Source organism: Taeniopygia guttata, chromosome 3 (genome assembly GCF_048771995.1).
Source record: "Taeniopygia guttata chromosome 3, bTaeGut7.mat, whole genome shotgun sequence".
NCBI classification, from domain to species: Eukaryota; Metazoa; Chordata; class Aves; order Passeriformes; family Estrildidae; genus Taeniopygia; species Taeniopygia guttata.
In genome coordinates this window covers 45,318,332-45,332,481 of record NC_133027.1, presented here as the reverse complement: position 1 = coordinate 45,332,481, position 14,150 = coordinate 45,318,332, and the positions used below count along the sequence as shown (strand labels likewise).

The 14,150-nt window shown below is 41.8% G+C and overlaps 1 protein-coding gene across 3 annotated transcripts in view; it reads right to left on the bottom strand.

Annotated features, from left to right (window-relative positions):
* CRYBG1 (crystallin beta-gamma domain containing 1) overlaps positions 1-14,150 on the bottom strand; it is a 95,189-nt gene that overhangs the window by 39,490 nt on the left and 41,549 nt on the right. For 2 of the 3 annotated variants that reach the window (XM_041715106.2, XM_072926744.1), the window contains exon 3: positions 1,187-2,676. In XM_041715106.2, the coding sequence (XP_041571040.2) occupies positions 1,187-2,676 (1,490 nt within the window). Of the gene's footprint in view, positions 1-1,186; positions 2,677-3,842; positions 3,966-14,150 lie in introns of those variants that run through there. The other variant, XM_030269355.4, reaches the window with a different exon arrangement.

The window sequence follows — 14,150 nt, the reverse complement described above, 5'->3', positions numbered from 1 at the left end:
AAACTCAATAGTTTAAGATTTGTGATCTCTACTGCTAGATGGCAAAGCATCACCAAGTACAAAAAAAATGACACTTTAATTTTCAGTACTAGGCTTTTTAAACTTAAGATACAAATTAACGACTCAGATGTAGAGTATTACAAATTGTGCAAAGGAAATTGCTCCTGTGCTTCTCAGATGTGGGAAGCATAATTGCAAACAGACACGTCTCTTAAACCATCACGTTGAACCTCCACATCCCTCTAACACAACAACAATTATCAGTGCTCAGTGTATCTTGGGTGGGCCTATGGGATTCAGTGTGCCCCCACACCTACAACTGAACATGCCAGAACGGGGAGTGAACTAGCACACAGCACGCAGCCGTGGCAACCAAACAGAAATGAATAATGCAAACAAATCATTCCCTGTGGATGAGAATGTAACAGCATCCAAGTAATCAATCACTGGCCTCATACTAGTGACAACAGTAAATTTTATAAATATAGCCACTTCTTTATAATCCTAAGGAAAGCTCTGACCACCTGTTTGACAGAGACAGTTTCTTCAAGTGTAAAATCAAAAACTGAAAACCAATATATGCATAATTCTGCAAATACCTGATGCTATTCACATGCACCAAAATTTAAGTGCTTCATCCTGCATATACTTAAGAAAGCAACTGTGTGTATTCAAACATTTGGAGGGTGTTCTATCATATAATTTGAACAATCAAATTCTACACTGCATCCTACATTTCTTCATAAAATAAGCAGAATTTAGGCTGTTTCATAGAAAACTTGAATACATTTCTTATTCAAAAGATTTTTCACATACAAAATCTTCAACCACATTCTCATTTGGTTACAGAGAGAAAAATTCATTAAGGTCAATGATAGACGAATTAATCTGATCCATGACGATGATGACTGAACACTTTTTACATATGTTAAATTATTCCATATAGTGGAATTGACAAAGACATTGCTTTTTATCAATTTTAAAAATGAAAAAATTAATTATTTTTCTAATACATGTAGACTACGGTGCTTGTTAAGTAGTAGCTTTAGTAATGGTAACTTTTTAAAGCAGTTCTTAACTGAGAACAATTTAGACACATAACAGATACACAGCGTTTCCATAGCATTCTAAACACAGACACAAGCAAAATTACAGCTACAAGGACAAGGTAAACTTTGTTACTTACAGGCTAATCTTTGTCATGACTGTTCTCGAAGCATCCAAACTCTTCAACTTTGAGGTGTCTAAATCAGAATTGGTCTGTCTCTCAGCTGACAGACACAGGTCTCCATTTTTAATTCCATCAGCATGCAAGAAAGCTCTTCCATCTGGACCATTACCATTCTTTACTGCCTTGGCATCATTTCTGCCTTCAGCAAACACCAAGTCTTCTGTCTTAGCAGCCAAAGAAGCTTTGGGAGACTCCAAACTGTCTTCCCCAAAAGCCACAGGTAAAGCTCCCTTTTCCACTGAAGTTCTTTTTGTTACTGGGTTAGTCTCTGGAGATGCTAAAGGTTGCCTTTTTGAAGAGTAATCTTTCACCTGACTCTTCAAACCAGTAGGGGAAATGGGTACAGTATCCGACTGATTCTTTTTATATGATCTTCTCCTTGCAGAGCTTGTGTTTGAGATCTGCTGCTTGCCCTTGTCGGCTTCAGCTTTAGATGACCCTTTGTGAGCAGATCCAACTTTTAGGTCCTGATTATTACCTGAGGAAGAGGAATTTCTTTCAGGTGTCTGTTGAAGAGACCTTACCGAACCTTTTCGTTCGGGGTTTATTATCTTGTCTGAAAACACCTCAGAATGGGCATCATCCTCAAAACCAGATTCTTCTCTTGCAGTACTCTCAGTCTGGTTTCTCTCTCCATTTGGAATGTCACTAGATGACTGAGACTTTCTCCGTTTTCCAGATCTTTTACTAGCAGTTTTTTTATCCATTGTGTCCAAATCACTACAATTTTCTTCAGATTGAAGAGTCACGGGTTCATTAAGGAGTTCGTCTGTTTTTCTTAGATAGATATCAACAGTTAACACTCTAGCAGAACATGCGTGTTCACTCACTGCAGATTCCAACTCGTATGGCAAATCCTTTGGTTTTGCATGCCCAGGCTCCTCAGACACCCACGTGTTCACAAGCTGCTTGTGACTTAAGATACTCTTTTCTAAGTCTTCACTAGACAGATTTCTCAAGCTCTGTATGAAATCGGGAGTTGTGGAATTATTTATATCTGTGACGGATTCTTTCTCCAGCCCCAGCGTTTCCACATTCAGGCTGCTCTCACAGAAAGAGTTTTTAATGGTTTCACTGCTGCCGCTCCAATCTGCTGACCACTCGCTGTCAGAAGAGACTCCCCTACTGCTCCATTCTGAGATCGTATCGTGATACAGCGGTCTTACTTCCCCACCAAAATTATATTCCTGTGCCTCAGAAAGGGCACTTACGTTTCTCACTTGTTTCTCTACTTGAGGAGCTTCGTGCCCTTCTCTGAAGTGCCTACAGTACACTGCCTGTGCGCTGTGAGGAGAACCCGACCTCTCACCCTTATGACGTGAAGTGTGCTCTAGTGAACTTTTGACATTTTTCCTCTTCCCTGTACCAAACAAATTTCCAAGTCTTTCCAAAACGGGTTTCTTTTTATTTTCTTCTCTGGAAGAATCTGGAAGGTGTGAGGTGGACTACAAAAACAAATAAACAAACATTTGGTTAATGTCAAAATTATTTCTATAATGCATTTGTTTGTTCTAGGACTACCTCTAAATTAAAAGGACACAGTGAATAGAAACAAAACTGAACAATACTAGCTCTCAAAAAAAAGAACAGGAACAACAAAAAAAAAAACAATTGGGACTCCACGATGCTTCTGTATGCTTTTGCCTGAGCATACATGTGCTCATCTTGTCTTATAATGACAACTTTATTTATCCCAAATCTCAAAAATTTGCACAATTAGTTAACGTCACCCAAAACTTTACAGAAAACCATCCTGGTGCCTGCAAGACTGGGGTCAAACTTTTCCTTACGAAAACAAGAGTGGGGAGTTTAACTTTCACTCCATATTGGCTGAGTCAGTTTTCACACTTGCACCGGTAGAGAATAGTTTCAAAGGTGTAAGTTGTCTTAAAATTCATACATTTCTCATTAATGAAGTTCAGTAAATATTCAGCTTGTGTTTTGGGCTAAAAACCCCAGAACTATAAAAGCCACTACATCACTCAGTGAACATTACTGAGTCAAACACTGCCCTGGATTACTCTTGGCGAAGTTCTGTCTTACAACTTCTAATTAACATGGTAAACAGGAAACACGCAACAGCATCGCCGAGTACACATGCATATTTGCATTTTAATACATTAGCTCTTTTTACATGCCGGCACGATGAATACTTGTTTTGAGACGTCTATTTCAAAACACCGCGAGTACTTTCTACCCCGGCGCACCAGACCTCTCGAGGTGAGCGAGTTCCCTCTGCAGCACGGACCCTGCGCAAGTTTCCAACTTGTTTCCCGCTGCAGACGCCCACCTCGCCCGCCAGTGCCCAGCGCACTGCCAGTGCCCGGCGTCCCCCCAGGGCGGGCCGGAGCTGAAGCCCCACGCCCGCCGCGCAGCCCCGCGTCCGCCGATCCCTCCCCTGCAGGTACGCCTGCAGAGAACTAGCCCAGCACCACCTCACCGGAGGAGTCACGGCCCCCGTCCCAAGCGCTACCAGGAGGGTGAAGCCACCCGAGGATGCGGCTGTCCTCCCCCATCCCAAAACAGGATAAGCAGGAGGAAGGTGCCGCGGCGGGCTTCCGCACCCTCGCCTCGCCTCACCTCCCCATCCCGCTGAGCGCCCGACACTCACCGCCCGGCTCGGCTGGGCTCGGCTGGGCTCGGCGGCCCCTACGCGAAGCCACCCCACGCACCCGCCGCTACCCGCGCGGCTGCCCCGGCGCCGGCCGTCTGTGCGCTCCGCCTCGGCCCGCCCCCGCACCGCCCCGAGCCGCGCCCCGCCGCGGGCAGCGGCTCTCCCTGCCCGGGCCGCCCCTCCCGGCCGCTGAGGGAGGGACGGCGGCAGCGCCGGACCGGCCCCCGGTGAGGGCCGCGGGAAGCGCGGGCGCCCCCGGCCACGGGTGAGGCCGTCGAGGGGGCGGCGGGTGGGTGTGGGCGCCGCGCCCGTAGGTGCCCCAGCAGCCCGCGCTGCGGCTGCCGCCTTGTTGTTGAGGGCAAAACGCCGCCCCGGGCAAAACCGACGGCCTTTGATGTTGAGGGAAAGGCACCGAGGGTTGGAGGCGGGCGGTTCGCGCCCCCGCCGCCCCGGCGAGCCGCAGCGCGGGCTGCCCGGGCCGGGAGAGGGGCAGCGCAGTGCAGGGGCTCCGGCTCGTCCCCGCCCGGCGCGCTGGCTGCGGGGCAGCGCAGCGGCCGTCACCCGGCTGCCCCCGACGCCGGCCGCAGGCGTGGCTTGCCCGCAAGCGCGGGAAGTGCGCGGGGCCCGGCACCGCCCGGCCGCCGGGACCCCGCGGGACATTGCGTTCAAAGTCCCGCGGGGACATGAACCCGCATCTTCCACCCCGCACCGGCGGGCGCGGCTGGTGGCCGTCTGTGCCGCCTGACTCTGCCTGGCCGCCCCGGGCACGCCGCCCCCGGGCCCGGGACACGGCTGCAGGCGGCCAAGGCTGCCCCGCCTGCCCCCAGCCCCCTTCGGGCCGGCGTGAGAATGACTCCGGAGCCCAATGGTGCCGGCGCTCTCCCCGGGCGCTCAATTAGTATTTAATGTTTAATGAATGCTCAACAACTCCTCTTCTAATTAACGCTTAATGACTTGTATGAAGTGGAACAGCTTCAACAGGAAGGACCACGCAAGTCTCGCTTCGAAGCATCTGAGGGCCAACCGCGGAGGCGGGGGAGACACCAGGTCAGCCCGCCTGCAGCTGGCCGGGGTGCCTGCCCTGAGGTGTGTCTGGCCCTTTGGCTACTGAAGAAAATAAGGACCTTTTTTATGGAGTCCCTTCCTCCTCCAGCTGGAAAAGTGTTAAGTTAGTTATTTTTTCTTAATCAACAGCCTACACAGTCTTTGCTCAAGACAGCCACGTATAACCTATTTAATTCCAGTGAATGTGCAGCAGCAAGGCTTGCCCAAGCAAATGAAAAATACCAAAAAACATGAAAAACACAGAGCCTAAGTTGGGGAGGAGGTAGATTTGACTTACACTGCAACCTAACAGAAATCCATGGAATCCTTGTCTTTGCCTACCTCTCTTAACCAACGTCACTCACTGAACTGATAACCAGGTGTACCACCAACCAAAACCTGTGTTCTCACACAGTGATCTTCCACCAGTGGCCTTCAAATAGGCAAGTCTAAGTCATTACGTTAAGCTCAAGTTTTTGTATTGTTGGGGTTTAGGTTTTATTACACAGTGAAATAACCTACAAATGAGAAAGCTGATGCCTGCATTTTTTCCCCTCCCTTTGAGGACTTTTTTCAACCAGAAAAACCAACACAAGTAAAGAACAACATTAAGGGCTGCATTAAGTTCATACAGCTCAGACAGGTAAAGTGCTTTAGTGATAACAAAACCAACTATAAATTTCCCTATCAGATCATGAGTAATGCAGCCCAATTACTAATTTCTTGTTCTATGTATGTATTGCCAGTACTAATTACAGGGAAAGGATAAGATGACAATAATGAATATTGCCAGCTAAAATAAGCAAAATTACAAAATTTTCACACTTAATGCATGGTAATACGGAATGATATTGATTTCTCTGAACATTCATAATAACTACAAGTGTGAGGAGGATGACTATATTGTTCATGCTAAAAACTGTTGGAACACCAAAACACAGGAAATTTAACTTTATTATGGTGTCAACCATCATATTAATAATTGAATAGAAAGAGCTGTCAGTCTTCTAAAGTAGTTGGGACTACATTATCAACCTGACTGTCATTATTACACTTGCTGTCAAGTTTTTATTTTGCAAGATTACACCTGGAAAAATTAGTTATTTCAACTGGGGTCTGGATTTCTCTCTTCCCAGCCACTGATTTTCATAAAGTCCATGGGAACTTAATTATCATTGAGATGTCTCCCCCTTTCAAATGTAGTTTAAACTACAACTAACAAGTTCAAAAGGTGTTGAATGGAAGTGAGGAGGGACAGCCAGCCAGTCCAGTCACATAAGCCTTGTTTCCTCAGGGAACAAGGCTAAAGATTTTTCCTTGATCTTGAAATAGCTGCCCTAGCTGCCCTATGTAAACTGTTTTGAAGTAATTTCTTCATACAAAGTACCTTAATTATATACAGCTCTTTCAAAACACATAAAAGACAAGGTACTTGCCCTGAAGAGCTTGTATTTTAAGTCAGATAAATGTAGGTGAGCCAGTATTGCCAGTGCAAGAGGGCACAGAGACTGAGCATCTCAAGGGACTCCCAAGTGGGACCCAGCCTGCCAGAGCACAGCACAAGAACGCTTGGCTTCACAGCACCGCATGGAAGTGTTTGATTTCAGAAGGCAATACCCTTGCTCTGCAGATCAGGCTTCTTCGGTGTGTTTATGTTCAAGCATTCTTAAATTTAAAACATTAGCTGTTTGAGAAATACCTGATCAAAGGCATCGGCAACTGAAAAATCTAGAGGACCTGCCTATCCATTCCTTGGACAGTGTGGAGGAAGCCATTTCAAGCACTCTGCATGAACCTTGAAAGCCGTGTTCTAATCTGAAAGCAAAATGCTGCTGCCTTCTTAGCCAAGAACTGTAAATTTTGTTTGTATTTATATTCATACCTGTTTATGCTAGCATTAAAATATTTCCTCTGTTTTCAGCTGGGTTTTTTTTCCTCATTAGTTAATGTAAGTTGCCACAGCCAAACCCCTAATTTAACAGTGTAATTAAATATCTGCTTTGCTGGTCTCCGGTGAAAAGAGAGCATAAGCTACTGTGATCTGTTGAATCAAAATTTCAGGATGTGTCTTGAGGGATCAGTTGGATGTTATTTTCTTAGATGAGTTCATCTGAGTCAGCTGAACATAAATGAAAACACTTCTTAGAGCACACATTAGAGAAAAAAGCAGTATTTTTACTAGTCATTAGCAACTTTGTGGTAACTAATAGATGGTAATATCTAGTGTGGACAGTTCTTTAATTTAAACATTTATTTTCCATCATCTTCAGAGGGGAAAAAAGCAACAAACCATTTAGTGAAGAGTAAGTTTGAGCTTTATCATTCATTAGAAGGTCATAAATGACTGGATTTCAAGTAAAAATGAAAACTTCTGAGAACCTTCTATCATCAGCAACTCTAATAGTGTAGGACCCTTACAAATTCATGCTGTAAAGCCAGTAATGTCAAATATCTTTAAATCACGCTATCATAATTCACCCAGCTGTGAGAAACAGAAAGCCTTGAAGTTCTAGCAGTCACATGACATCCCCAAAAGTGCTTTAGCCAAAAACATTTAAATAAATAAACTATTACTCTTCAGGCTTTAACATTCTGCAGAGACTGAGACTCAAATATCTCACAGTAACAGTGCCGGGCTTTGTGAGGCTGAAAATTGCTCTGGAGTATTTCTGGCTCAACGTGCTGTGAAAATATTAGTAGAAAAACTGGAAGGAACAATGTACAAATCAAAGCTAAGAGAGAGAAGAGTCAGAGAAGCACAAGACCCACTCAAGTCCTACAGAGAGGAGTTTTCATACCACTCTCCTACAGGTGAGTGCCACAGCTACTGGCAGAGAGAGGAGTAAGTTGCAGATGGAAATAAAGGCTCGGTGCTTATTTTCTTCTTTTAAAAGCATGGGGGGAAAATATACTTAACAAAACATTTGACCTGAGTCAATTCTGTTTGTGATTCACTGAAGGGGAAAAAGCAGTTATATTTTAAATTATTCTAAATGATCTCTAAACTTAACCAGTTTAACTGACCTTGCTGCCAATCAAATGGATTTGAATTACTTCAATTCACTATACTCATTGTTCATTGTTTATGCTGACCCTTCACAAAGACACAAAGCGGGGGTCACTATTAGGAAAATATGGCTTATGTTATTTTAACTCCCAAACTGCCTTCTACTGAATACAAAGAGTTTGGCATATACTCTTAAAACTTTTTTTAGCATCTATTTTAAGGATACCATGTTCCCAGTTGACAGTGTCCTCTTCAGAGTTAGAGAAAAAAACACTTTAAATTTAACAGGTCTACTCTAGCATGGAATTCACTCTCTGCCTCTGCCAGCTCTTTGCCTGCTATGCAGATAGAGAATATAAATAGCAATAATTGGATTTTAGACAATTTCAGCTTTACCTGAGCCATTTGTGCAGGGAATGCATTTATTTAGATTCAGGAACTTACCTGAATAAGCAAGGGGCTGTAAATGCGAGACTTGAGCAGAATTAAGTGAAACAAGCGTAAGTTTTCTTAATAGTAATATTTTTACACATACTGCATTTTCTAGTAAGTCAAGATACTTTAGTGAAACATTTCTTATCTTCAAGAGAACAGGACCTGTCTGCTTCCAATTTATTTTTTCACTGTAAAAGTAGATTTTTAGTTCAAACGTACATTGAAAATTGATTAATTTGCAACAGTATATAGATTAATAAGACTAATGAGCCTGTGGTTTTAATGGGTTTTTGGAAAGGAAATAATCAGCTCAAGAAGTATAGATGTATATATGAATAGTTTTATCCCATAATATTTCTTAGGTGACAAACACCAAGATTTAGATATTGTATGTATTAAAAAAGAACAGGAAAACTGAAAGGAGCAAATCACATAAAATCAAATGAATGGAAATCTTTCAAAAAAGCTCAGGAAAGACAAAGAGGCATTGATAAAATGAAAGAGATCCTTACATGAGCATTTAGGAGAGGAGGGAGATAAATAAGAACGGGCATGTCAGAAAAGGCATGTCTGTTCCCATCTCCTCTTCCCCAGAGCTAGTTATTTCCATAAACTAAAATCTTCTCCCCCTCCCCTCTGTCAAAAGGAGCATGTCAGTTAAATAAATGCTCTATAAAACTAATGGAGATCAGTTGATTTTATGATTTTAAAAAAGTAAGTGTGTATTAACATGAAGATTTCGGGTGAAGTTTAAAAAAGGAATAAAAGTGTTGTTTGCCTTACCATGATGATGATAATTCTTTCTGCTGTTTACAGAAGAATAAACAAACTATCGTGTGTGAGATGCAGTCCTGTATGTCACTAACCAAACCCTTTTTCTTAGCAATCCTCCCACGCTTTAACCCCTTCTTTCTTCTGGCAGCACTCAGGTAAAAACAAGCCAAAAAAAAGGAAGTAGTATCTGACTTCAGCCTTTCCAACTGATAAGTCATTTGGCAAACAAATTAGAGCTGTGGAAGGGGCTCAATTAGAGGATAGGAGAAAGAACTGCAGAAGGGTGGCAGCAAGTCCTTCAGTAAGCAGCTCTACAGAAGCAGAGAACATGTTGCAAAGGACTACAAAGTTAGTGTTGGGCAAACACCTTACGTGTATTAATTAACATGCAATACCAAAGCACAGATATGCAACAGTAGGAGAAAATATACCACACACGTTGGTTCTCACAGACCTGGTTACTGTTTTCTGATCCAAATTTAGGATGGCTAAAGGAAAAAAAAATCACCTGTGCCTTTATGCAGAAAGAGACTGCTTTATGTTGGCATCCTTGGTGCTTCACCTTCCTAGGTTGGCATATTAAATCTCTATTTTTTGAGCTACTCATGGTAAAATGGTACTAAAAAGGGACTTGAAAAAACAGAAAGAACTAGCACCAAAAGCAGGAGCAGGGACTAGTTAATGAATAACTGAGAGAATATTTAAACTCTCCTGAACCTGAAAGACATCCAGAAAAAAATTATATGCAAAAACATAGTATCAACATAAATGATTGCACTTGCAACTCTTTGTGTTTCAGTACAAGAGAAAGTTAGTAAGTTTGATATGAGTTAGCCTCACATCTTCACTCTCAGGATTTTGAATCTTGCTGCTGGGTCAGAGCTGTATCACTAGATAATCTTCTTAGTGTAAAGATTCATCAAAATTATCTCTTTCAAAGTAAAGAGTGAAAATAAACATATGTATGTTTTGGTCTAAGAGATAGGAACTTGTAAGTACTTTTTCTGTTAAGCAATAGAGGATAAATGGCAAAAGCATTTTGGAGAGGAAGAGAGTGGCTTGGAGTTAATTTTAAGTCTCCCCTAATCAGAAGCTACAACTAACAAATTTAACTCCTTTCCTTTTTTCATTTCTGAATGCAATTCACAATGATAAAGAATCTATTACGTAAGTGGTTTTGATTTAGCAGGTCTCCTTCTATGCTTGTAAGTACCTCATCTGTTTTATGAGAGTGTACAGTGTCCTGTCACTAACTCTAAATGATGTATACTGGTGAGTATAGATTTAACATAAATCGTTTAATTTAGATCTACAGCTTACTGCAACACTTACTCCTTTTAGATGAAGTATTTGCGTATAGTTACCAGAGACAAGAAATACAATTCTTTTTCTGCAAACTTTGAAGTATTTGTACCACTGACTGAGCGATCTGTCTCCGGAAATCAGCTTTTTCTTAAGCACCATCAATCTTCATCTCTTCCCCATGCTTTCACACAAAAGTGCTGCTGTCAATAGGAGCTCAGCAGTCTGGGAAGCCTATGGCACTTGAAAAAGTCTTGCAGCATTACATTAAATGATTATACGGCAAAAAGGAAATAATCTTACAGAGCCACATATTTTATCAGCCAAAGAGGGCACTGATGTAGCTATTCTGTGCTGGTTAACTGAGCTGGCTTTTCCTGGGTATCTCTACATGACACTGCACGTGGTCTCACCTTGAGTTCTGTGTACATTTTTGGGCGCCACAACGTAACAAGGATATTAAGTTGTTAGAAAGCTTCCAAAGGAAGGTTACAAAAATGGTGAAGGATCTTGAGAAGAAGCTGTATGATGAGTGGCTGAGGTCACTTGGCTTGTTCAGCCTGGAGGAGACTGAGGGGAGACCCACTGCAGTCCACAACTTCTTCATATGGGCAAGGGCGGGGGCAGACACTGGTCTCTTCTCTCTGGTACCCAGTGACAGGACCCCAGGGAACGGCCTGAAGTTGTGTCAGGGTGGTTTAGGTTGGATATCAGGAAAAAGTTCTTCACCCAGAGGATGGCTGGGCACAGGAAAAGGCTCCCCAGGGAAGTGGTCACAGCACCAAGCCTGACAGGGTTCAATAAGTGTTTGGACAAAGCTCTTGGACACATGGTGTGACACTTGGGGTGTCCTGTGCAGGCCTGGGAGGTGGACTTTGCCCTTCTAACTCAGGATATTCTATGATTCTATGTAGCTCAAGAAAAAGGCAGAATTTCTAATACACTCCTGTGCCCAGTGTTTCTTTTTAGCTGGCTGTAAGTGCTCAGCAGAGGAGGCTGTAGATTGTCCCACACTACTAGGTAGGAGACCTAGGTCTCACCTGCAGTTTTAATTCAGCCTAGGGAACAGATGCCCAGGACTTAGTTAAACTAACTAAAGCACCCAAGTGTCCTTCAGGAGCTATAGCTCTAGACACCTAAAAGTAACTCATTATGTAATTTGAAATTTATAAAACCAGAGATTTTTTTCTTGGGTAGCAGATAGTCTGAATCTATAAATGGAAAACTAAATGCCTTTAGCAGCATGGGGACTTTCCTCAGGTCAGGCACAGTAGAATATAGGCTGTCACATGGTAAAAAGCAGAAAAGCATCCTTGTGAGCACTGTGTTACTAAGGTGAGGCTGTTAAGGTGTGAAAGAATGAAGACAGTAAATGAACTGCAAATTGGACTGCTAATTTGATCAAAGCCAAATTCCTAAACAACAAAGCGAACTCCATGTTTAACATGCTGGCTTTGTAATGCTGATGTGATGGTCCTGTGACAGAAAAAAATTAAGGTATGGTTCTGACTCTGAAAACCACTAAGCAGAATGAAAAATCACAATATTTAATCAAACTTTATTTAAACATGAAATTAATGTCGTCTCTCTTCTCCACAGAAGCTCTCATTAAATAGATTAAAATAATGCAATGTAAATCCTGTTATACATTATACCAGGGTATCATTTGGTACCTTTCAACTGAAATGTGTCTCAAGTCAGGCCCCCAATATCGAGGTGCCCAACATAGTAGCTGTTTTGGAAAATTTGCGTTCGATAGCCTGTGTGCTTCAAAAAGCCCTTTTATGAAATGTATAAAGTGTTTACACTCCTTGATAAATTCTTTGATGTACAGATTTTCCACCATGTTCAAATGAAGAGTCTTAAGTACAAGGAACTATTATTACTAAAATACCTTATCCTGACTTCATAAAAACCAACTTGATACCTCATTTTACATCTGAATTACAGTACTATATATATAACTATATAGCATTTATTAGCATTTTTTCCAAATAACAGTGTTAACCTAAGGCTTCTGGATTTCACTAAAATTATTTCTTATAATAGTTATTACAGAGAAGTGTCTCACTATTGGTTAGAATAAACTTTATAAAACCAGTCTGAAGAAAATGGGAATGACTCCAAACCCACTGGTTCTCTATACTGTTGTGGGCAAAACTGTAAATTAAGTGGAATATCCTTCCAACTCTTTGCTTATAACACCACAATTACTTCCATATCGCAATATTCTCCATTAAGCAAGAGAAACTTCTAAGAGGAAATATTCTCATGAAATGCATTTTTATTCTTAGGTATGTTTAGTTTAGGCTCCAAACAGAACTAATTAATGCAGAAAGCATTAAAATAAACAATGCATCTGTCTAGAAAACAGATATATTATTACTTATGAAGAAAAAAGAGAGATACTTTTTTTCCTGCTATTACAGATTAGTTACTGCAGTCATGCTGCATTATGCTACTGTGCACTTCAACTGCTAAATGTTAGCTACTAAAGAGATACAACTACAACAGCATTTAAATCACACTACTATTATTGGTGGATAATTTGATGAAATTTCTAATTCCTACTTGGTATTTAAAAACCCACATCATGTCTTACCTCTAGAAATATATTTTGTGGATGAACAATAATGCAAGAGGGCATTAGATGAAACTGGTTGAAACTGTAGAGTTCAGAAACACCCAGGTTTCCAGGAAATGTCAAGAAATATAGAGAGTTATTGATTCTGCACTTGAATTTCTCAAGTTATTAGTTTGGATATCAGCCAATCCAACATAGTCTGTGACTGGCTTAGAACAACGGATTTGACAAAGGTATTTTTAAAGCTAACCCTACTAAAAGCATCATAACTAACCACAGTTTTAGCTACAACAGTTGTAGTGTTGGGCTCAAACTATTTTAGATACTTTCTAAATAATTATAGCAAAACAACTCCATTAGCAACTCCTGGAGTCGCCTTTGCATAAACTCACTCCATTATTTGCTGGTGCTGTGGAATGTTGGAGGGAGGTAGTTGACGACCATTAAAACCTGGTAGACAGCAAGTGTTTCCTGTATGCAGAAGGCAAGCATGAGTCTTCTCCCCTGCCTCTTATCTACCGCTTCCCGCTTCCCTCCCACGCCTTCTTGGCACCGGCTGGGAAAGGCTGGGAATACAGATCTCTCCTACTCTGCAGGGTTTTTCTCTAGCTACCTACCCTTTTCTGCAGGTGATTCCATCGTTTTTCTCTTCTACAACCCAGGCTTTCCCAGCTGGCTATGTGGTGAACCTGACAAAGCTTTTCAGTTTCCCAGCTGTGCACAAGGCTCTGAACAGCAGCCAGCAACAAGCAGGGAAAGCTTCTCTTTTGTTTGGCAGACACTTGGAAAAAAACCCTCCCAAACTGTCTTCACATCTCCCATCTTTGGAAAGTGGGAGTCTTTTTCAGAGTCAGAAATTTATCTAATAAAAACTGTCTGACACAACAGATAAAAAAAGATAACCCTTAGTCTTTTCAGAAACAATACCATCAAAACTACCCTGGAGAAGAGGGAGGGGAATATCCACAATTACCTCTGAGAGCCTTTTCAAATTACAAATTTCTCCAGAGGAGACATAAAAAAATTAAACAGATCTTCATGTTCTTTTAATCTGAACTCTGGTTGCTAAACATTTATGGCATAGTTTGTCAGACTTTTCAGACTTTTCAAAAGCTAAACTTTTTAATCTCTATTTTCCTCTGAGACAATTATTCTCTTT